This window comes from Bemisia tabaci, chromosome 7, assembly GCF_918797505.1.
Source record: "Bemisia tabaci chromosome 7, PGI_BMITA_v3".
Lineage (NCBI taxonomy): Eukaryota > Metazoa > Arthropoda > Insecta > Hemiptera > Aleyrodidae > Bemisia > Bemisia tabaci.
Genome location: NC_092799.1, coordinates 8,007,862 through 8,032,534, shown reverse-complemented (window position 1 = coordinate 8,032,534; position 24,673 = coordinate 8,007,862). Strand labels below are relative to the sequence as shown.

The following is a 24,673-nucleotide window of genomic DNA, read 5'->3' as shown; positions in this document are numbered from 1 at the left end:
ACTCAATTCCTTCTTTTCACTTCTTTGATCTCCATTCCATTCCTTCTTTAAGCTGTACTGACCGCTATTCAATTCCTTCTTTGAACTCTTTCGATCTTTAATCAATTTTCCTCTTCGCCTTGATTTTCTAAAATTAAGTTTAAAAAGAGGAAAAACACACAAAGAGCTCCCCTGCCAGACAATCAGAAAGCTGGCATGCTGTAAAATAAGTGAAATGCGTTCAGAGAAATCCTCTCTACAGCACTCAAAAATACCCCACGTTTATTGAAAAAAATTGAGGGATTAGGAAAGCCGATTTTCAGATGCTGCAGCATGTTGCTATCTCCAGAGCAAAGCAGGGAGAGATTTCGCTATCCTTCATTACCTTTGAGAGTTTTCACAGTCAGCCAGCTAAGGCTTAGGAGTGAGTAATTTATCACTTCAACTTAACATATTGGTAAAATTCAGCTTTGTTGAAGTACATCGTTTGTTCTTGGAAAACAAAGGTTCCATACCTGTGCAATGAGTGGAATGTGGTCTTGTAAACTGTGCTTTTTGGGAAGCTGCAAAGTTTCTACATTCAATGTTGGCGACAAAGTTAGGCTATTCCGGTGAATCTTCGGTCGTTGTGGCGCATGCAGAAAATGCTTCGATTGCACCCTAAAAATGAAAGAGGAAAATGAAATTATTGAATTTCTTACACTATTCTATATTGCACTTAAACTACCACAATGAATAGAATGCATGTGAACACCGAGTGGCACAAGCTAGGGGCAAATTTTGTGAAGTGAAACTTTTAAAATTTAAATTTAATGATGCCTTGTACGGCTGGGATAATAATTAGAAATACCAACTCCTGAGCATTTTGATGGCCAACGTGTGAAACCACAAATCTCTTTTCGCGACATTGCAAACTTCCTGTCACACTTAATTTTCTCTTTGGAAAACCAGTCAACATAACTTCTTAAAAACTTCTTTGATTTTTCTCATCTGTCAGCAGGGTTTTCTGTATATGTTTCAAGCCATGAAGTTGAGTTGTTTCTTTTCAAAAAAATAAAATAGGAGAGGAAGTTTGGAAATACTGCAATGAAGATACGTGGTTTTGCACTTAGGCCATTGATATGTTAAAGAACCTAATAGTTATGTCAGTACATATCAATATCAGTGGGTTGATAATATGCAGTCAAGGATCTCCGTTCACTGGATTCTGTTTACTTTTTGCCACCAGATCTCAACAATACTGCTGGCAACTCTTGGTAATTTCTGTTGATGCTGGCTGTTTTGGAATGCAATTAAGCATAAGTAGCAACGACGGTGTACATTGTGCATCTTGGTATTCTTGAGAAAACGGAATGGTTCACCACCAACTGAGCAATTTTTGGCACTGACCATATCAATGATGTCTTCAAGTCATAAAAGTCATACATCAGGAGTAAACCCATCAAAGAATTGGTCAATTTTCTTTCTAGAGAGACTTGATCCACTCAATAAAATCTATCACTGAAACTTCGGCACTGTCGAATAAAGGGCTACTTAATCAGCAAAAAAACAAAGTAAAATAACAGCTAAATCTGCTGTTAGATACAAAAGGTCACACACAAAAAAACCGGAATGTTTCGAGTCAGTTACAATTCCAATTTCAACCAGAAAACAAAGAAGAAAGACGAGTCACCAATTCACTGTTATTACAAGGCCCAGACAGTGCTATCGGTCACTTGAGTCTAGAAAAACCATGTTCCCTTCCACCTGGGATTCATCGGTAGAAAACACAGAGCAACCATTAAAAATATTCCCTGCTTGGTGAATCTGCTGTTTGACGGACATTGTCATGCCACTTTCTTCAAAGAGTAATAATCCCTGTACATATTACTTTTTGAACACAGAAACCTGGTATTCGGATGGATACTATTATTTCTGCAGTTCTAAATTCTGTGACTATTCAAACACGGTTTTGTGATGCACAACCTACTCATAAAGGCAGAGATAATAGGAGCCCACAGAGAACAAAAAATCTATACAAAGTTGAATTAGGTACCTGGCATTTAACTGCGTTATCTGCGATTTCCATTCCATGATTTTCTTCTTTTGATGCATAAAAGCTGGTTTCTCTAAGGTGATGTCCAAGAGAGGTATTAGTTGATCACAAAGGATAGCTTGTGCATTACAGTTGGAGCTCGTTAATGTGTACGTGCAGACTGTTGGGGGAACAAAGCATTAGTCAGCGCTGATCATGATTCAAAAAGGAATTATAAGAGGATAAAATCTAACACAATTTTTGGGATTTTATGGCTTTGATTTCCTAGCAAAGTAAGTAGGGTGGACTTATGATCAAATTGATAAACAAGTGAATGAAATTGACCATAATAATATGACTCATCACAGTGCTTACATTGGCCCAGTCATATTTTGCCAGTGTGAGTATGCGCTCAACGAGTTTTGATTCCGATTGGACCACATTCAGCAGAGAGGAACCAGGGTACATCAGCTATTGTCAAATATAATTGGGCGATTTAATTTTTTACATAAAAAAGGTCCTGTAGATTTTTTGGCAAACAGTGAATGACAAGGCAAATTCCTGAAAAATTTCAAAAATATCTGCACAAAAGTTTTCTTGCAAAAAATCAAATTACACCGTTTAATTTGGCAATAGCTGATGTGGCTTGGTTCTTTTCTGGTAAATGTAGTCTAATTTTCCCCAAATATCGTTACCCTCAACTCCTCGTAAAAAATTAGAGGAGGTGGAAATGACTTTTTCAGAAAATTAACTGTAATAGGTGGAAAAAGTGACATGGGAAAATTGGTGAGAATCTTTCGGAAGCATACGCAGAGTGGCATGCTAAGCCGTGTGCTAAAAACAGGATGAATTCAGTCACAATGACAAAAGACCGGCTGTTGCTTGTCTCAACACTGATGGGAAAAAATGACAGAGTCAATGCGCTCCAATGCATCAACCCCTCAACAATAGGAGTAGACTAGTCAGTTGGCTTTGCCTCACAGCTACCAATTTGTGTACAATAGGTTAAAGATCATTTTACCTATTTAAAGATCATACGTTAAGATCGTTTGACTTGCTGAGAACCTCCTACGGTACATAAGGTTCATGGTGAATTTTAAAAACACTATGAATAAAGTAGTGATAAATATGTACATATCCCATTTTTAGAACTTCTCATCCCCCAGAGAAAAGGGCTATACAAATCTAGAAGTAAATGGCAAGGGTGAAACAGCTGAGACGCCTATTTCGATAGCGGTGATTCAAAATCTCCGCCTCTACTTTAATTTCTAAAAGGAGATTAAACCAAGTCATAGCTTGAGATATTCACAGAATATTTTTCACACGGATAAGAAAACTTAAGGAGGTTTGCAAGAAACAACGCTCTGCAGTTCACAATCGAATCAGTGAGAACGAAAACACACCAACTCGAAAAAATGAAAATAATCAGGACACACGTAAAACTGCACAGTAGTTGAAGAAGTTAGCACAAGAACAAGATTTTTGGTGCCGAAAGACAAGTGCTTAAGAACACTTTAAAGGTCCAAGTTGGACCTTTGCGTTTACTTCAATGACCTTCTTGAAAACTGACTTTCTTTAATGAGAATTGGGCATTTATATGTTACCGAGTTGATGTGTTCTCGTTCTCACTGATTCAATTTAGAAAATGGAGTATGTCAGCAAATCCATGACACTGCAATCTGAAATACCCGTTTTTGCTATTTCACCATCAATATGTTTCAGACAGATCGATTTTCCTACCTTTGTTGAGAACACTACAATATAATGACGGTATGTTTGCCTCATTGTGCGGCACCAAGCACGTAGACCTAATTGGCGTATTGACAATAATTTTCAGTTCGTCAATTGCTGCTTTCAGCACCAAAGATTCACCTGAGGTGACCTCCTAAAATTATTATCAGAGAATGTGTTAGCATCAAACATGAGACAAAGTTAAAGATTACAAAAAATGGGTTTATAACTCACGGGACTTTTAGCATCCCTACTGAAAAAAAACATTTGATGAGAAAGGAAATTCCTTTACAGGGCAAGGGACAAGGCGGAGGATGACACTACATAGACACATCATATTCGCAGATTTGGAAATGATCGCTCAGAGACGGCATGTTAAACTCGATAGAGGTTTTCCTAGTTGCTCAAGCACAACGAAAGCATTGTTTCTCCCCACTCTATAATCTCTGAAGTGTAAACAAAGTGCAAGAGCTGAGCCAGAGGTATCAAAGTTATCATTATTTTCATACTGCTGAGGCTGTAAAAGTAATTTTAGGAGCGCAGTTTGATGCAGTAGAATATGGTTTCTCATAAATGAAAAGTTTGAATGCCTAAAAAAACTTAAATATCTTGTTAGAGGCTACTTTCAGTACTCTTCAATGTACGAATCGAATTCTACATAAAATTTCAAGAGAAAATATATCATAACGCTAGGTCCATTCATGGCCTTGGCTTCTATCTTGAACAGTTAAAAATTGAAGATGAATGCACAGTTACCTCGTCCTTTTTGCTTAAAACTTGAACTCTCTCCCCAAGTTTACTGATATGCAAGATTATTTTCCGTCTAGCGCCTTCCGTGATACGTTCATAACCAAGACTCAACAGAATTTCTTCAAAATTAGATTCGTTAATGCTGATGAGTTGCTCGTAAGACATCCTGAGGAAAATTTCCGTGTATTTGTGCAGCCTCAAGTATTTTAACCAAGCCTCAACATCTGGAATGCAAACAGAAAAGATTATTTTATGGCAAAAAAAAAAGAAAAAAGAGCCCAAAAACTAAAAAAGCAGCAATTTGATTGAGAAAAGTTAATGAGAAAAAATATAAAATAGGCATGCTGCAAGCTCAACACACAGATTAGGAAGCACTGTCATAATTATTCATTTCATCAGTTCTCCTTGGGTATCAAGTTCTCAAAAGAAATTTGTTATCTTATATATTACAGAATTCTTTCTAGAGGGTACAGAAAGTACCAAAAAAATTAATGCGTAATTGCAGTAAAGGTGATTCTTCGCTACTTTGGAGTGCAATTTCATCATTGATTAATCTGCTGATAATTTCTGGATTTTAGGATATTTTTTAAGAATTCCCAAGAACATTTTGTTGTAACTTCGAAAGTCCAGTTCGAATGAATATCATAATCATTGTGCCTTTCAATTTGCAAAATTCATACCGGACGCTTTTGGGAGTTATTCTGAAGTGTTTCTTGGTCAAATTTAGTGTACAAATGCTTGACGCTTGACAGCATTGGGTGATGCTAGAGATTGTTTTAAAAATTTCCTAGAATCCATATGCAGTAAAACTTCGAAATAACGAACGTCGATTTAACAAAATTTTCGAATTAACAAATTATGTTGCGATACCAAAACAATCCCTATCTTCTCAATGTAAATTAAATTCTATTCAACAAAGGAAACCTTTGGTCCGAGTACGATCTTTACCATGTAAATCGAACTCAATTTGACAAATGTGTGGAAAATTCCAGACATCAAAGCTGGGGAAAGCATGTTTAATTTTTCATGCGTATTGTCCAATCGGTGTTGGTCCAAGGGGTTTCCGCATCATAAAATCAGGGTTTTCACTGGTCTCAATTTCGCGAATTTTAAATTTAATGAATTTTATCACCAGTCTCCAGAAATTCATTAAATAAAAGTTTTACAGTATAATCAATTGATTGATCTACCAATGAAATGTTCTCCAAAAAGCTTAGTAACCTTTAAATAGGAAGATCAAGGAAATAGTTTAGAATGATAGAACTTCTAATGTTAGAAAGCATTTTCTCTCATACATATACTTAAAAGTAAACTAAAAAATATGAAGGGTAATTGGGAAAAAAGCACTGAGTCAGAATCAAAATTGGGAGGACTTCGGAGTGCCATGTGATACATTCATTTTTGATTATTACGAGCCAGGACAAAAAGCATTATCTTTGATGTTAGCTCCTTAGTTAGTACTAGATATATTAAGCTAAGTAAGAAATAGGAAGTCTGAAAATCAATCAAAATAAAATTAGGCAAGTGACATGGCACAGACCGTAGGAATCTGGGCATCATAGAAATTTTTAGCATTTTCAAAGCTGATCGATGCAATGTATATGTAAATATTGAAGGAAGTGGTTCAATTCAAAGACAAGTTGAAATACATTCCTACCATTTCTAAGTACAGGATCATTTGCAATGGCATTCGGACTGATCAGGTGCATGTTTTCAAGATGGGTTTCAGAGCCGCTACCCGAGGACGTTGTTCCGGAAGATTGAGGTGACAATGGTCCACCATAGAGAGAAATACTGCTACTACGTACCTTTCGGGCATAGTCGCAGTCCTAGAAAGGAAAATTATAATTGTTGGTAAACGAGAAGTCAAAAGCCACCAACAAAGAATTTACAATTCGTTGTGTCATCATGCAAACAGAGTTGCTTTTTTCATCAAAGACAATTTGTAGCAATTATACGGCGAAGGTCAGGTGGAGGTTGTACAAGATGTCATTTGAGCCGCATTTTCAATGCATTTGTATTTGGCTGCCAAGCACCAGGTTAGGTTACATACTGCATATTAGGAGCCAAGTTTTTTGCTAATTATGGGATTTTCAAGATGTTGAAAGCAAAACATCAACAGAATAAGAAGAATTTAACTAAATTTTCTTGTGCTCTCTCTAAGAGCATACAATAAATGCTTGGTATTTTGATTTTCAACCTCAGAAAATAAATTTGAGATTAGTAGGTAGTGTTCAATTGCTGAGTTGAATACTAATTCTAGGCGCAGCCGGGTCAAATTAGATAATGAATCAATTGGTTAAGCACAAATGTGGATTCAGACACTTCTAAATTATTTACAGTTGTATCATGTTCTTTCACACAACTTTAGACCACAATGAGTCAATTGCTGTGCGCAATTTTTTAGTATTCTCATAGAAATTTGTTCATAAATAACTCCTAAAACTGCTCTATTTTGAGCAATCCCATACTAGAGTCTCTTTTCTTATGAATGGTCTGAAATATCAAAATGAAAATTTATCAGTAGAATTAAGATAGTGATCGCACAGGATGCACACTTGAGCAAATTTGAATAGGAAACATTATTGATTAAGCAAACTGACTGCAGTAGACGCACTCGTACGACAGTATGTTGGAGAATTTAGCCAACGTGCGTTAAAAATTCAGCGTAAAGCTAAAAAATCTCAATACAGAGGGAAAAAGCTCGTTCGAGCACAGTTTTCCCTCAAAGAGATGTGCTGTTTGGAGCAACACTAGTTACGTCCATACAGGAAGGCAACTACAGACGCGTTTCGGCCTTGTTGGGCCAATCCTCAGTGCAGTGCAGCCTCCTGAATTTCCTGCTACCAAGCTCGAGAGGTTGTGAAAACCAGCCCGGCACTTGGGCAAGCAGACGCTGGCGGTAAGTATACTTGCGCCATCTAGTGAGCAATTATCCAAACAGCACCGCACAAGCCTTGGTGAGGCAGTTTTACACAAACTGATTGCGGTAGACGCACTTGTACGACAGTATGTTGGAGTTTTTGGCCAACGTGCGGATAATTGCTCACTAGATGGCACAAGTATACTTGCCGCCAGCGTCCGCTTGCCCAAGTCTCGGGCTGGTTTTCACGTCCTCTCGAGCTTGGTAGCAGGAAATTCAGAAGGCTGCACTGCACTGAGGATTGGCCCAACAAAGCCGAAACGCGTCTGTAGTTGCCTTCCTGAATGGACATATAACTAGTGTTGCTCCAAACAGCACATCTCTTTGAGGGAGGGGAAAACTGTGCTTGAACGAGCTTTTTCCCTTAATATTGAGATTCTTCAGCTTTATGCTGAATTCTTGACGTACATTGGCTAAAATATCCAACATATTATTGACTATGTCTGATGGTTAAACAAAATTGCTGGAACAGCCATTATTTTGGACGAAGCCTGCAGCCATTAGCCATGAAGTTCCTATTCAATGCATCATGGAGAAGAATGTCCTCCACACCAAAAATTCTTGAAGGTGATTACTTTTCACCTTCAAATTACTGGAATCTTTAATTCAAAAGCATATACCTGGCTAAAGTGCTCCGAGTACGGTGGAGTGAGACTGTTGCTGCGCTGCTTGGCATTAATTTTCCCAACTGGAAAACTAGTGGCATTTTCCACCAAATCTGTGAATGAAAATTTCAAACATTCAGAGCTTCTTAAATATAGAAAGAAGTGAGTGGTAAAAAATTAGTTGAATTACGTTGAGGTGGGATATATTGCTTTCCTAGGAAGATAGTTCTTATACGCTCTTAATGTACCATGAAAAAGATTCCTCAAAACCAATGGCTTAATTCATTGTGTTTACCAATTCATTCTCAAAACTGGAGGCTATGGATTCGATCAACATGAATCGATCGAAAAATGAAAATGTGAATCGATCGACATGAATCGATCGACACCGATTAGATTGACACCGATTAGATCAACACCGATTAGATTGACACCGATTAGATCGACAAATTGTTAAAAAAACCGGTGTCGATTCGATCGACATGAATCGATCAAAAAATGAAAATGTGAATCGATCGACATGAATCGACAAATTATTAAAAGACCAGTGTCGGTTCGATTGAAAAATTAAAACGTGATTCGATCAACATGAATCGATCGACGCCGATTCGATCAACAGTTAATTTAAAAACGGCGGTATCGATTTGATCGACATGAATGGATCGAAAAATGAAAACGTGAATCGATTGACACCTATTCGATCAACAACCAGGAATCAATCGACAAACCCGTGAATCGTGAGTCAATCGAATTTTGTTGATCGAATCAATTTCGATCGATTCACGTTTTCATTTTTTGATCCATTCATGTTGATCGAATCGATACGGGTGTTTTTAAATTAACTGTCGATCGAATCGGTGTCGATTGATTCATGTCCATCGAATCACGTTTTAATTTTTCGATCGATTCATGTCAACCAAATCGATAACAGTTTTTTTAACAATTTGTCGATCAAATCGGTGTCGATCGAATCGGTGTCGATCGAATCGGTGTCGATCGAATCGGTGTCGATCGAATCGGTGTCGATCGAATCGGTGTCGATCGAATCGGTGTCGATCGAATCGGTGTCGATCGAATCGGTGTCGATCGAATCGGTGTCGATCGATTCAAGTCGATCGATTCATGTTTTCATTTTTCGAATCCATACCCTCCCTCAAAACTTAGTAAAAATCTCTGAAAATTTTACGAGAAGTACGAAACTTATTTTACACATGAGAGGCTTTGTAGCATACAAAATTATCAATTGGTTTTTAATGAAAAAAATTTCTAAAAATGCTGACTGAAACAAAAAAATGCAATAGTGTATATTCTTCAGAAAAACACTGTAACACATGGGACTCACCTTTCTGACACTTTTCTACAAGAGCTCGGTTATAGTTCTCAAAAGATCTAAAAGAAAAACACAATTACATTGCGTTAATTGGAGGCAAAATCAAAAACAGATTGTCACCCAAGAAACGGTATCTATAGAGGCAATTTTAAAATCTTGCAATGAAGTGAAAGAACAATAATACTTTTTTAATTTGAGATGAAATGATAATACATTCATTGATTCCTGCACAATGTACCTGTAGAAAAAAGAGAAAAGAATTCACTGATCTATTTTTCACCACACAGCTAGCAGCTAAGATTACAGTATTGTTTTTCGGATGACAGATTTCATTTTGGGAAAATTACCAAATCATTTCGACGGACAGAAAGGCTATTTGTTCTGAAAAAGAGTTGAAATATTGCTCCAGTAAGGCACTAGCCACCCTGTAGTGCAACCTTTAAAACACTCTTTCCTGTCACTCTCTGTTCTGAGGAGAGCACGATTTACTGTTAGGCTAAAAAGACTCTGAAATCTTCAGACCTGCTCCAGGTAGAGAGAAAGCCTAGCAAACACCTAGGAGCGCATAGCCTGGGACAGCGCCAATTTGAAGTAAGTATGAGCTTGAAGTGCCCTTTAGTTCCAAGCTTAGCGACCACTTCCAAAAAAGTTCTTGTTTTAAATTGGGCACTTCTGCATGCATTTGTGGGTCTGTAGAAATTATACTTCATTTTGTAAAAAGTTATCAAAATCAAATGAATTCTGCAGATATGTTCATGCACATTGCCTCTAGGAAAAAGTAAAACAGGATGCAAGCAGAAAATCAGTCAAAAGGGGAGTCTGAAACTACGATCATTTTTATTCTAAAACTTTTTTCCAGTGTTTCAACAATGCTCAACTCAATATCTACTCAGGAGAATGTTGTCCACAGAGGTTTCAACACAGGGATAGAAAAGTAAGCTTTTATAAAAGGAAAAATGCACATTATACTAGGCATCGAGGAAATTATTCACTAATTTCAACAATGGCACGCATTGCATGAGTGCAAGATGCTATAGTGACAACAGCCTTCCTCTCTAAACAATGCCATTACACTTTACGTTGCTGGAGGCGCCGGAATAAATCTCGCTTAGGGGCACCATATGTGCTCAGTCTGGCCCAGAAAATCTTTGTGAGAGCAAATTTCTCCTAAGTACCAGACTCAGGAGGGATTTGAAAAATTTAGTTCGAAAGACAGCACTCGAAAGAGATTCCAGCATTATTGCTTCGAATATGACAGAAATATCAGATCTTATCATCTTATTTAGAGGAACGATGTATTGGATACATTTTGGTTAAGGTGAATCCAGGGTTCGATTAGGGATAATTCAAGATTAGAGATAGCGCCACCAGTCACCACTGAGAATTTCACTTTTCTTCGACGATTACTGAAATAATATTTCTCGAATTACAAAAAGTAGATCCACAAGTTATAGATTAATTTTTGTTTGATTTTTGAGCCAAAAATATTGGCAATTAGAATTACAAGCGCAAGTACGGCTGAAACTTTCAGCTCAGAGGCGGCGGCTGAGCGCGCAACGGAATCCCTCATGTTCTGTCTCTCTCTCTCTCTCCCATTGCCGCAATGGGAATTACTTTCCGCCATAGTTAAGACTTTATTTTTGGGAATTTTGAGAAGATTTTTTTACTGAGTGTTCCTCAAGTCGGTATGTTGCCATATCCCCTGGATCTCCAATCTTGAATAAGTATTACGGTTTTTATTATTTTGGCAAATATATGCGGCTATTCTGAGCAGCGCGACGTGGTGGCCAAATCGCAAAGTTCCAAGCCGGATTCACCTTAGGTTTACTTACTTCTTCTCTGGTTTAAAAGCAGGGTGAAGAATAAGAATTGTCATTAATTCTTTGGCTTCTTCTAAAAAGAACCCTGTGCTGACAGCGTTGTTCAAGAGCAATTTCGAGATATTCAAATATTCATTTTTTGCCTCTACGTTATGTGGGTCTAACAGAGGTAGGCAGGTAAGAATTTTCGACATGGCTGCACCTTCCTGCTCCAGTGCTCTGATACTTCGAACAGTTGCTATGAAAACAAACAAACAGAAAATGCTCAGCAGTGAACTTTTCAAAATAATTTTGAGACATAAATATAAAATCAGGAATATTTTAGTTTGACGCAAGTGACTTTTCCTGTTGTGCTGAGTAGCTCAATGGCATTTAATAGTAACCATAGTAGCCTGTCTTATAGTTTAATACTAACTTTCTTCATTGCTCAATAATTGTATTTTTTAATACACGTCTATGCAGTCTTTATATTATGTCCAAGACAAACCGCTGATCCATTTTTCCTGAAAATTGGTGCCACTTTATTCCTTGTATGATGAGGAACCCCTCCATTTTCCAAACTGAAGAGACAATGATGTTGCGTTAATGGAGAGCAGTTATGACAACAGAGATTTGCAACATTGAAATACCTATTAGGTACCTATAGGCTCCTCTTTGCTTGAATATAACTACATCCAAAGCTACAGTTGATAAATGCAATTTGATAATTTTATTGACTCAATTCTTATTTGAGACAGTAAAAAACCAAACGTTTCACATCTACTACATGATTGATGGTAAAGAAAGTACTCTTCAGTATATGAGCCAGTCCATTAACATTTTAACTGTTTTTCCTGCTAAATCAAGACATTGTGGAAAGAAAAAAAAAAGAAGAAAAATAAGAATAAGTTTGAAAAAAGGAGAGGAAAAAAGACGGACTATAACTTGCAAACTGAAAGGCTAAGTTTTATTAGTTAAGATATTTTGATTCATAATTGTGTTAAAATTCTGATGATTACTTATATGAATGAGTAAGATAATGGAATTATGATGGTCAGACCAGACCCAAAGTATAAACCTCCTTTGAGAGCCAATGACAATTTGTACACAAACTTATACCTACTACAAAAACTTGTAAATTTTCTAGTGGTCAATTTAAAAAATAAAAATATTAAAAGAATGATTAGATTACTTAATCAGCATTCAGGGTCGTTTAAGAATTTTATGTAAAAAATTCAGAAGTTCAAAATAAAAAAGCCTAAGAATTCAAAGTAAATAATACAAGAATGTTTAGTAAAAAAATCCAGAAATTTTAAGAAAAAAATCCAAGAATAAATAAAAAAGGTGGGTTAAAAAATTGGAAGATTGAGAGTTTCGGCATTTTTGACTTGGATCAAAATACTGAATGTCGAACCCTTGCGTGTCTGTTTAACTTCTTTCTTAAGAGTTGGTAAAAATTCTTTTTCTGGTGATTCACACAGGTAAGCATGAAGAGACTCTAAACCTGATTTTTTCCTTGCCTATAGGATAGCTCTCTAAGCTTGGAGCATGCCATGCTATAAGCTGTTTTAAAGAAGACAGATCAAGCATATAGGTACTTAAGGAAGACGCACAAGTAGATGGAAAAGAGGTGCATCACACACACCGTCTTAAGAGCTGAGGAGTGCCACATTTACTGCACTAAACAAAATTTTCTGAAATCCTTACCTAGATTATTAGCCTCCATTATAGAGGCTTCCAATTCTGTCTCGTCACTAAGAGCCGATTCCAGAATGATCGCTAGAAATTTGGAAATTTTTGGTGTTGTTCTTCTAAACAGTGTCACCAAGGCGACCGCTTGCAATGTCTCACTCATCTGTGAGAACCAGAACGAGATGGTTGACAAGCGACTTTGTTGATGCATACTGACGTTCCCTGAATCACTGCGCACTGAAAAAAAAAAACAGAAAATTTGTCATGGAATTGGAATAAAAAAACATGAGCCATGATGTAATTTTCAAAAAAAGAGAATTCGGAAAAAAATTGGATGTGATAGTTTCCATGAGTAAGTATACCTAGATATAGAATAAAGTGCAGTTTTTGACCATATTGGGATGTAGGTACGGGTTTCAACTGAAAAAAAGTCTAAAAATATATTCTGTGAAAAATTCAAATCCAATTCTTCAGCACCAAGAAGTGAGTAACAACTTTCTTTCCCCCATTTAAGACTCCAACGCATGCAATTTTAAAACTTTAAACACATATTTCATGGGATGGCGACAACTACACCTAAGAGCTTAGTTGTCCTCCAAGCATCCTTGATTAATGTTGGTGACATCAAATTTTGAAGTGACAAAAACTGATGCAGTAATTTCAATGTATAACCAATTGTACTAGTGCATACTGCATACCTAGTGTCGAAGAAATGTGGGTGTAAAAGCTAGAAAATACATGCCTATGGAACAGGGAAAAGGACCTTGTTTCACGATGGGATATTTTTGAGAAATCCGTTAGTCTCAAGGGGTTGATACATTGGAATTGGGGTTTCGCCGGTAAAAACAAGACAACTTGCGAATGTGTAATATTTATAAAATTAGCACTTGAGACTGAGAGCATGCCTTGAAGAAAAAGATCCTCCTGGCCTTCATGTCAAAAAATTTACACTGGCGTCTCTTGAAACATGACGTTTATTGGTTTCCCTCCAAAAGGATAAGAAAACAGCAGAGATTTTGAAACATCGCAAATTAAGGTACCTACGTATTGAGCGACTCAAAACATAAAATATTCAGAATTAATAGCAGATCGGGTGCATATAACAAAGTATCCTTAGTGTTGCTCAACGTAGACTCAAAAATTAATTGTACAAAATATTGTAAAATTAATATTGAAATATAAGTAATTTGAACCAAAAGTTAGAGTAGCATGTAATATTTTCTACGGGGGAAACAAGTAGAAGACTTAGATCGCTCCCCTCATTTTTGCATACCTCTGACCGCACAAAATTGATGTTTTTGAACAATTATTTGGCGCTGATTGTTAGGTAAAGACTTTTAAACAAGGTTTGTTGAGTAGGACGAATTACCAGTTACACTTTAGGATAACATGATATTTGACGAACTGTATGATGCCAGGAATCCAACAATTAAATTAATTCGCACTGTACTGATTAAAATGTCACGGATTTCATACCTGCAGGATACACGCTGTTTGGAAATCTGGGGGAGCGGTTTGGAAACTTTCGCGGAGGCGAAAATGGTGGATTCCCGCCTTGCCAGACCATCGCTTGGGTTACGTCCGTAAAAAATCAAACTTCGTAGGCGCGAAAGGGATCAGCGAACGTTAGCGAGCGAGCGCGAGCGAGGGACGGACACTGATTCGTGCTTCGTCGAAACCGCGCCTGGTTGGTGATGACAAACGCAATAGCTTCGGTGGGGGGAAGGGGGGGAAGTCGAGGGGGCGAGGCAAAAAACAACTTTGCCGGTTCGCCGAAAAAAACATCCAGATTTTACATGAAGGGGGGGGGGGGAGGGGATGTGTGCGTTTGATGCGCTTTGCGTATTTAGACATGACGGCGAGCACAGACTCGGACCGCCGCACAATAGTAGGTAGACATCGGAAAATTTCGCCGCCGCGATCAGGCTCGGACTGGTCATAAGGTCAATATGCCATTGGCAGATACGCCCTCTTGGCGCGCCGAGAACGCGCCCCTCAAATGGATGTCCGCATTGCATTATGAAAAATGTAAGACGCGATGGCGCTAGTAGTGAACTCGCAACGCTCTGCTCTAGTTTAAAGCAACATTGCAAACAATAAGACAAACGCAAACATACATAATATGGAAATAAAGCGAGGGAAAGGATGCGCGTCAACGACGGCGCAGAGATACAACTATTCGTACTTGATGGATGTCCGTGCTGCATCTGAAAAATTGAAGGCGCGATGACGCGAAGCGTGAGCTCTCAATGCTCTGCTATACCCTGTCGATGAGGTGTCGCTCAGTTTCGAAAGAAAAGTTTCAAATGAGGCCCGAATACGTCTTTCCTATCTTCGGCTGTGTTGATACTCGTTATTTCTTCTTTTTTCAGATTCTTGTCTGATTCTTTTTTAGGATGGATTTGCAGACCCACGTGTTAAGCTCGTGTAAAACGCAGAACTGGCTCGGTTCTCTTGGAAATAATGGTGCTAGGATGCGTCTAGGTGCTTTAATTTTTTATGTTTTCTTTAATTTCAGAGGTTCTTTCGGTTACTTCAATACGTTCAATTTTGAAGTTTTTACTCCGTATGATTAATAAACTTTGAACCTGAAAATAGCATAAACTTGTGCTGCTTTGCCAAAATTTTCTGAACCCCTCTCCACGTAGCGGATGCCCTACCAGGAAGTATCACATTACAAAGAACCAGCCAAGGGTCTATACGCCCTCAGATGCGAGCCAGTCCGACCCTGGCCGCGATTCGCTGCGAAATTTTTAAAATGTGCTTAGGAATCTGAAAACCGGACAGAAGCACCGATCATAACCCTCTGATCACGAAAATATACAGCGAAATACCGCGAAATCGGCCATTTTCCGGATTTATCGCGAATTCACGCGGAATCCTCGAAATCATCCAATTTTAACCGCGAAATCGGCAAAATCCGTACATTTCCGTGATATTTACGTATGAATGCGTAGGATTGCTGAGGAAAAACGCCGTATGAATATACAACAGTTTCCAAATTTCCTCGGATAAAACATGTATTTTTAGGAAAGTTATTCATGTTTTTCCTTGAAATTTGCAGAAAATTTAGATTGAATTGCGTTCAAAATTGTTCGATTTGGAGGGAAAAATATTCGCAGATTTTGTTGAAAATTCGTATATTATCTAATGGCAACGCCTGAGGGTTTATACGGCGTTTTTTCTCAGCACAGCAGTATAGCTTCTGCAAAGTTTCGAAATCGCCAAGGCTCAAAATTGTCTGGATCAATAGCCTTACTTTTAGAGGCCGTCAACGAACATCCAGGAGTTCGAACGATCGATTCAAAATCTTTGCCCGGTATTTTTTCTGCGAGCCCACTGTAAGCTGGATAAGGGGAACGCGACCGCATCGGGGAGCTACGGTGGGGCGGGGGCGTGCCGGGGGGGGGCACCAAAGAGTAAGGAGAGGAAAAAGAAAAGAAGGGGAACGGATATGTATTTTTTGGGAGCAAAACCGGCCGCCCATCTTCCCCTCCGATCCCTGGTCACGCGGCGCAGCGCAACCTCATTGGCCAGTTTAAACGATCTTCCATGTCTTATTTATCGACAGGATGTTCCTGCAACTACTTTTCCTTAGGAACTACTTTACTTTATGTGCATGCTTCCCTTTACCACTCATTTTCAGGGTTACCACAGAGTTGGAAAATTAAATTCCCTGACATTTCCCTGATTTCCTTCACATATTTGGGTGAAATGTCCTGAAAATGAACAAATACCAGATTTTTAAGAAGACATGGTTAGAAATGGTTTTCAGGCACAATTTGTTTTTCGAAACATTAGACCCACTCGAGAAAGCCAAAGAAAGCGATTTGACGATTTTTCCCTGACATTTTCCGGTTTTCCCTGACTGTGGTAACCCTGATGTATTCTCAATTTACCGAAAAAAGTTCGGGTGACTAAGGCACCTATCACAAAAATCCGTTGAAAGCTACACGATCACTACGAGCAATAGCGACATTAAACATTTTCATAGGTGGAAAAAATCCAGATTCATTTCGAGATTTTTGGCATTGAAAAGAGCGGCATTCCAAAAATATCAATCATTTCTAGATAGAGTGAAAACGACGAGAAAGCCAAGATTTTTTGGCCCGGAAAATGAGGATTTTCTGATCGTTCATTAGTTGAAAACTTGAACCGACCGCCTATTAAATTTCTGCGTTTCTTGACCACGAGAATATGAAAACTTGCTACTTTCACACATGATCAAGAAATTACTCACGGATTCAACTACGTTCCCTGGGTTCTCCCGGCTGCCAAAAAATGTTCAGACAATTCTTGGAATTCTCATTTTTCCAGGTTGCCGAACACCTTGCATTTCTTTTAACTGTTCGCATTTTCCCTGATTTACAAGAAAAAAACGTATCCGAAACGGATCGGTTTCTGTTAGACGAGCCTAAGTAAAAATAGTGTATTTTCTTCGGAAAATACACTAAAACTCATAAGCTCTGGCTATCATTGCTAACACAGGACGATAGGGCTCATGAGTTTTTGGGCCTACGCCTGTCTAACAAAAGCCGATTAAATTAGAACGCAGCTTGTCTTAGTATTTTATATAGTGTATTTTGCTTGCGTGTCTTCATACTCGGTCGTTTAAGTCTCCTCGAAAAACACACATATACTACGAAACGTGGGCGTTTGTATCCCTATACCAGTGGTGTGGCGTGTTTTGCGATGTATTGATCGATCTGCCGTTTGAACTTATGGAAAAATATCGATAAACAATTGGTGTTCGCAACGAGCATCTTTTTGATCGATTCTTTACCATAGCTTCAAAAATGGAAATATCGATAATCGATCAATCACGCCTCGCCCTATTTGTATCCTTATACCAATACCTACCGCTGTCAACTCCTACACTAGAGGCAAGAAAAAGTTCAGAATAATCTTTGTACTGTAGGGCGTTTTTCCAGGAGACTTTAACGATCGGGTATAAAGATAAGCTGCAACTTTCGAAGCGGTGATTTACCTTCCAGGCTTGACATTTTTCGATTTTTATGGAACTGCAAAAAAGACGGAACGACAAATTTAAAAAGTCGTTGCAGATCCTCGACAATCACTTTTGAATGACTTGTTTCGAGGAGTGTCCGACTATGAAAAAAGAACGGAAATCGGGAAATGGAAAAAACTAAATTCAGCCGGTTTGCAGCGAGAGAAAAATGTTTTTGGCACATCTTGTCCAGTTTCTATCAAAAGAGTCTCGCAGCTACTGAAAATAAGCAAATTTACGGTCCGTCGGTAGTAAAATAAGTACGTAAGCTTTGGAGTTGGACACTTTTCAGACAAAAATCCATGCAGTGTTCATTTCACTTGAAACATTGAAAAGTAAAAATAGAAAAAAAGAAGAAAAAAAGAATAAATGCGCATGACCCAGATTACAAATTTTCTGTAAAAAAAGGAATTTTCATTTCTTCTCAGTTCGGCATTTTTCGAGGCAAAATTATGATTAATTTTTCTGCCTAATGGCATTAATGAACTGACTGCACGGTGCAGAAAGGGAGCCAATTTTATGGCTAGCATCTTAAATCACGTATCTTCATACTGTCGATTTAGGATACGTAATTTTCTTTGAAATGTACCCCAAAATTTAATGCCTTCCTGTTCAAGTAATGTCAAATGCAAAGACTCTTTTGGAAAGTTAACATTTTTGGAAAAAAATGACGGTCCAATAATTTTTCATTACTATAACGTTATACGTATAGACATTATTATTAGACTGAGAAGAAACTCAGCATAACAGCATAGAGACGTGCTGAAGAAACATACCATATGAATATTCGAAAGTCGCCCAATTTTCCCTGGATAAAACATGTATTTTACAAGTGTATGCATATTTTTTCCTTGAAATTTTCAGATATTTTAGATATAAAAGCGACGAAATAGTCTGAAAAATGTGAAGAGAAATATTTACATTAACAACTTCAACAAATTCGAATTATATAAGAGAAAATTTGACAGCGTCTGGAGGCTCAAACGGAGTTTTTAGATATTTTAAGTATAATAGCGAACAACATAGTCTGAAAAAGTGTGAAGAAAAATATTTACAACTTCCTCGATAATTCGTAGTATATCAGAGGAAATTTGGCAGCGTCTGCAGGCTCATACGGCGTTTTTCCTTAGCATAGTACCCAGCACACCGCATCTGACTCGCAAGTTCGAGGAACTCCTCACGTGTCCGCGCATTCAGCGGGAAAACAGGGATGCGCTATTTTTAGCCGGGTGCAACGAGATCTCTCTTAATTCGGAGCTGCGCCGCTTTTTATTTCCTAGAAAATCGGACGCATCGGGTAATTAGCACCCGAGGGGAAGGGCGGTCAACGGGACAGGGTGGAATGCAGCACCGCGCTTGGGCGGGAGGGATTTCCGCGGAATCCCCGCTGCAGCCGAAACTTGACGCATCGGGTTAATCACTTAATGTCGCAATGATGCCGAATTGCAGGCGAAAAATGCATTTTCCTCGAGCTGTGATGGTTGGTTACTCCTGATTCTCGCGTTTCGTACCATGGTAAACAGAGGATAGTTGCCAGTATATACAGGGTTGCCATACTTCCTTTATCATCAAATCGTCGCTCCTCTGACGTAAGGGCGTATCTAGATTTTTGCATGAGCCTTAGAAAGCATAGAGTTATACGGAGCACAGGGGTCACGTAGAAATCAAGTTACGCCCTTACGTCAGAGGAGCGACGAAATGACCTGACTTTCCCTGATTTTTTTCTTGACTATTTTTGCTTCTTCTTATTGACTCCGAAATGTTCTAATATCCTGACTTTTCCTTCCCTGGCTCTCACTGGAAAAAAACCCATTAGATCTAGAGTCCAGACTCTTGAAAACATTGACAAGAAAAAGAACTATTGATTTCATTAGATTTAAGCTTAAATCAAAAGGAAATCCGCTCAAATTAAGAGCTTGGTTCTTGATTTAAGCTTAAATCTGATTGAATCAAGAGTATTTTTTCTTGTTGAAGTTTTTAAGAGTCTGGACTCTAGATACAATTTTTTTTCCTTCCAGCGCTCGAAAATGTCCACTTCCTTTTTCTCTCTTACATCACGCTATTTTTCGCTAAACTTTGGATAACATTTCCTTGTTCAAAGATGAAAGGATGGATGGAGGCATTAAGTGGCAGTTATAGATAACAAGCCTTAAAAATGACCAGAAGGGTGAATAGTTGGAAGATCATTAATGTTTTAGTGATAAGTAGAGGTTTCAGAGATTTCCTGATTTTTCCCACGAATTTTCTGACGTTCCCTGTCTTGTCCCGGTCGTCAAAAATTCCCGAATTTTCTCGGTTTTCTAGACCTCCGGCAAACCTTGTATATTCGATACAAACGCGTAACGGACTGTACGAGACAGAATGATTAACAAGTGAGAAAATTAAAATTGGTCACCCCCTTACATTAAAAAAAGAGGCTCTTGGATCGGGAGTCCAAACTCTTAAAACATTTGACAGGAAAAATGTTCTGGTCCAATCGGATTTTCGCTCTTGAATCGAGAGCCAAGCCTCTTCATTCAGGTGGATTTCCTTTTAATTCAAACACTCATCCGATTGAATCAAGAGGATTTTTTCTCGTAAAAGTTTAAAAGAACCTGTTCTCTGAATCCGAGAGACTTTTTTCTCCATTGGCGAAAGAAAAACACAACGTCTTATGAGAATTAGAATACCGCCCTACTTCTTAGCCAGATTTGGCATTAAAACGTATTATTAAAACTGTTGTATCAAAAAAATTCAAAATGTTTTCTGACATTTAAACACCATATTTGGCTCATACGCGTTGATATTTTGGTTCATTCCGCCGTACCTTGCATTATTGCTTCCTAAAGAAAGATCAACAATTTCATACCGGAATAATATCATTGAATTCTGAGCAAAATTTACAACACATCTTTTGCCATATTTCCTTCAGTAACAAACAAATTTACTGGGGAAATTCTGAACAGTTTTTCTTCAATTTTTCAGACGGTCTTGTTCCCAATTTAATCTACGTTATCTGAAAATTCCGAGGAAAAATATGCATAACTTTCTTCAAATATGCATGCTTTATTCGGGGAAATTAGGCAACTCTCGAATGTTCATACAGTGTTGTTCCTTAACTCGGCAGTATAATATAGACGATTTAGCCTAAAAGATCCTTGGATCCGAGAACTCCGCGACCCACAATACTCCGTTTCAAACCTACAAATTTTCTCGACGCGGTTGAAATACTGGGACTGTAGGACTGTAGGACTGTAAAATCTTTCCCATTCCAAAACTTTGGAAGACAATCCTTTCATCACTCCGGGAAAAATCCTCTGGTCATCGGTGCGTGAGAGATCTTCTTTCTCTCGCCGGATCGGGAGTCATAAATTATTTTCGAGTCGACTTAACATTTTTTAATCTCCGGACGAAGCACAAGCGAGGAACCATTCGAATCGGGGGGAAGGAGGGTGGAGGGGAGGGGAGGGTCTAATAGCATTTTGGGTTGGGGTAGGGCACGGTTTCGGATTCTCGGAGCGATAAAGATGACCTCGGGGACCGAAACCTCAATTTCATCAAAACAACTTTGCCTCCCCCGCCATTCGCCCCGCGGACGCGGTGGTCCGGGATTTCTGCCGTGCTAAGGAAAAACGCCGTACGAACATTGGAATGTTGCCAAATTCACTCTTAGAATAACCGTATTTTCGAGGCTACATGTATATTTTCTTTTGAAATTTTCAGTTAATTTTGATCTGATTGCCAGGGTGTCTACCAGTTACAAAAAACCAAACACTGGAAAAAAAAAAAAAAAACACATTGGATCTAGAGTCCAGACTCTTAAAAACATCGACAAGAAAAAGTACTCTTGTTTTAATCAGAATCTAGCTTAAATCAAGGACCAAGCCTCTTAATTTAAGCGGATTTCGTTTTGATCCAAGCAAAAATCCGATTGAATCAAAACGAAATCCTAGCTAGTAAGAGCTAGTAAGAGCGTTAAAATGCTTTTTTTATACGACTAATTTTACAAGCCATGTTGAACCGATGAAAACATACGAAAGACCAAGCAACACTACGGTTTTTTATTCCTGGTTATACTGCGTCGCTGCGGCTGGCGGGAAAATCTAAAAAATGCCGGTGTACAGGACGATTTTTGTCATTTTTTGGGGACCTGAGCAAGGAAATTGAGGACTTTCGGGGATATCGAGGATATCCTTCCAAAATCGGGGATTATCGGGGACATTGGGGGACTTTTGGAGAGACACCCTGATTGCGAATAAAACTCTCTGAAAAATTAGAGAAAGAATATACTCAGATATCCCGGAAGAATTGTACGCCGTCAAAGGAAATTTGGCAACGTTTGAAAGCTCCTACGACGTTCTTACTTAGCACGACGGATTTGACAAACAAGTCAGCGAGAGGCTTCCAGAAGAGATAAGAAAAGGCTGAGGCGAGGAGAAACGTTTGGAAGGATGTGAGGATCGACAAATAGAGAAAAACGGGCTGTAATTCTGGATGGCGGCGGGAGAGGTAAGAGGGAGGAAAGAAGTCCACACGTGTGGCGAGACGCGAGAGTAATAATTATTTAGATGATAAATTCGGCACGCACAGGAACCCATAAAGTGCTCGATCATGCGAGTTTCGGGATCAAATCATTTAAGTTTTTTCCAGAACAGGAAGTGAAGCTCCATTACACATCCTCGTTTTTTCTCGTGGCATAATCATAAACTGGACGGATGTAGGCAGATTTATCTGAACTGTATTTCTGCCTAGCTGAGGAAAAACGTCGTATGAGCCTTCAGGCGTTGCCAAATTTCCTTGCATAGAACAAGAATTTCCTGGTGAACCTATTAATATATTTCTTCTAATTTTTCGGATTATTTTGTTCGAATTTTCTCCTAAAATTCCTGAAAATAACAAAAAAAAATATTCATGTTTTCTCAAAAAAAAAAAAAAATTATGGTAGGAAATTTGGCAACTGTTGAATGGTCATACGGCGTTTTGCCTTAGCGCAGCAGATTTCAAACATCTTAACTTCCTCCCGGGTTTCAATTATTCCTTCGAGATATTTAAACCAAACGCTTTAAATATTTTGGAACTTTCCCATAAAGTAAGCAGAATGGACTGGCAAAATTGCAAGGATAATATTGCTAGGTTTCCTGGCAAGAATATTAATAATTGCTGATATCAGGGTAGGTCGGGCTCGAAAATTCTTAAGGGTGCTGATACGTTTTCGGAGCCTCTCTTCTCGAATGGGGATCCCTCTAACTAACCTAAAGTTTTCCTTCATGCACGGAGAAAAAAACTTCGCGTGTGGGACCCGAAATTGAGGTCACATGGTTCTCTGAAGTTTTCGGATAGCGAATCCTAAAACTTGAGATCCACCTGCCGAAGTTCGGGTCAAACATCTGAAGTGTGTGAACCGAACCCCTCGGTAAATACCGGAGTACTTCCGTTGTTTAACCCGAACTTCGGCAGGTGAACCTCAAGTTTTTGGGTGCGCGATCCGAAAGCTTCAGAGATCCATATGACCTCAACTTCGGGTCCCACACACGAAGTTTTTTCTCCGCTCGTGGGGTTTTCAAGTTTTGGAGGCCCCTAAAGGAGTCCTGCCAGGGCCACCCCCTGAGGCACTTGTCAGAATCTCTGGCATCCCTGGCCAGACCGCCCTTAACTGATGCCTGAAGTAAAAAAATGTGTACCTCCGGTGCAACTTCTAAAAATACCTAATGGTGTTCCGTTTCGGGGGGGGGGGGGGGGGGCATCTCGGCGATTTTCTGAAAAAACGTGTAAGTGATATATAGAGTACCGCAGAGAATTTGTAAAAAACCCACAGGTCCGTTTTCTGTTGAAATGTAAAACCTAAGAGGAGATTTTCAACAGTATACAATCGAAGATACTTAATTTTTGACTTCAGTCGATGTTAGGCTACTTAATTTGCAGATTCAACGAAATACCTGAAAATGTCTACTTTCCTGAGCATTTTCAAGTAAATGAAAAGGAGTTCTCAAAATTCCAAAGGACTAACAGAAAAAAATTGCAACGGAGCAACGTTTTTATGCAAAAGACAAAGCGAAAAGATTACTGTAATTGATGTGAAAAGTGCGCGAGTCATAAAAGACTGACATTTCGTTTAACTTGGTAAGTGGTTTAGATCCCGGGCCGCGCGCAACTTGTATTCCCCCTTATCAATTTTTTTTTTCTTCAATGAGAAAAGCACAACTCAAGTTACTTTCAAATAGTGCCCGAGTTTTAAAACGCTCGTACCTACAAATATTGCATTATTTTAGGACCGAAAAGTTGCATACTTTTGGCTACAGGGCTCTTTCAGCGGGCTAAATAGCATGCGACAAACATGTTCCATTCACCGAAAGTTTTCGGCAGAATGCAGTATTTTCCGTTTCTTGAAATTTTCCCTCTTTATTCGAAGTTTGACACTTTCCGGAATAACCTGTTCAATTATAAGAAGTACATTTTTATACTCTCGTGAAGGTGCGTGGAAAATAATTTAACATTTCTGTGCACCTTTACGCATAATATCAGTTTCAAACAAGATAGCACAGTCTTGCTTCGAATTAAACAGCAATGTTCTCTGACGTTAACAGCATTTTGAAGTTGACTTCGCAGCAACACGCGGGATACAATTATATAAACGTTCCGGTAATGCGTGAAGTATCCTTCGAGTTGAAGGCGTTTTTCACCGCCGCGCGTCGGAGATTTAGTTTGTGCTATGTTCAGACTCGGACAAACCGTCGATTACTTTCGCCGACCAACGAGGAGGTCTTTCCGATGAGAACACTTTTTTTTGGCTCTTAGAGGTTTCGACATTGGTGACCCTAGGCCGCCACACAGTCCAACCCCCAAAAGAGTTAGGTGCTTGGACC

At 38.7% G+C, this 24,673-nt stretch overlaps 1 protein-coding gene across 1 annotated transcript in view; it reads right to left on the bottom strand.

Annotated features, from left to right (window-relative positions):
* LOC109032709 (sterile alpha motif domain containing protein 4 smaug) overlaps window positions 1-24,673 on the bottom strand; it is a 67,794-nt gene that overhangs the window by 7,344 nt on the left and 35,777 nt on the right. The window contains exons 3-11 of the mRNA XM_019044975.2: window positions 12,839-13,060; window positions 11,165-11,390; window positions 9,345-9,391; window positions 8,018-8,115; window positions 6,132-6,303; window positions 4,481-4,698; window positions 3,734-3,878; window positions 2,015-2,174; window positions 495-639 (exon numbers count right to left, since the gene is read on the bottom strand). Of these exons, the coding sequence (XP_018900520.1) occupies window positions 495-639; window positions 2,015-2,174; window positions 3,734-3,878; window positions 4,481-4,698; window positions 6,132-6,303; window positions 8,018-8,115; window positions 9,345-9,391; window positions 11,165-11,390; window positions 12,839-13,034 (1,407 nt within the window). The 5' untranslated portion in view covers window positions 13,035-13,060. The remainder of the gene's footprint in view (window positions 1-494; window positions 640-2,014; window positions 2,175-3,733; window positions 3,879-4,480; window positions 4,699-6,131; window positions 6,304-8,017; window positions 8,116-9,344; window positions 9,392-11,164; window positions 11,391-12,838; window positions 13,061-24,673) is intronic.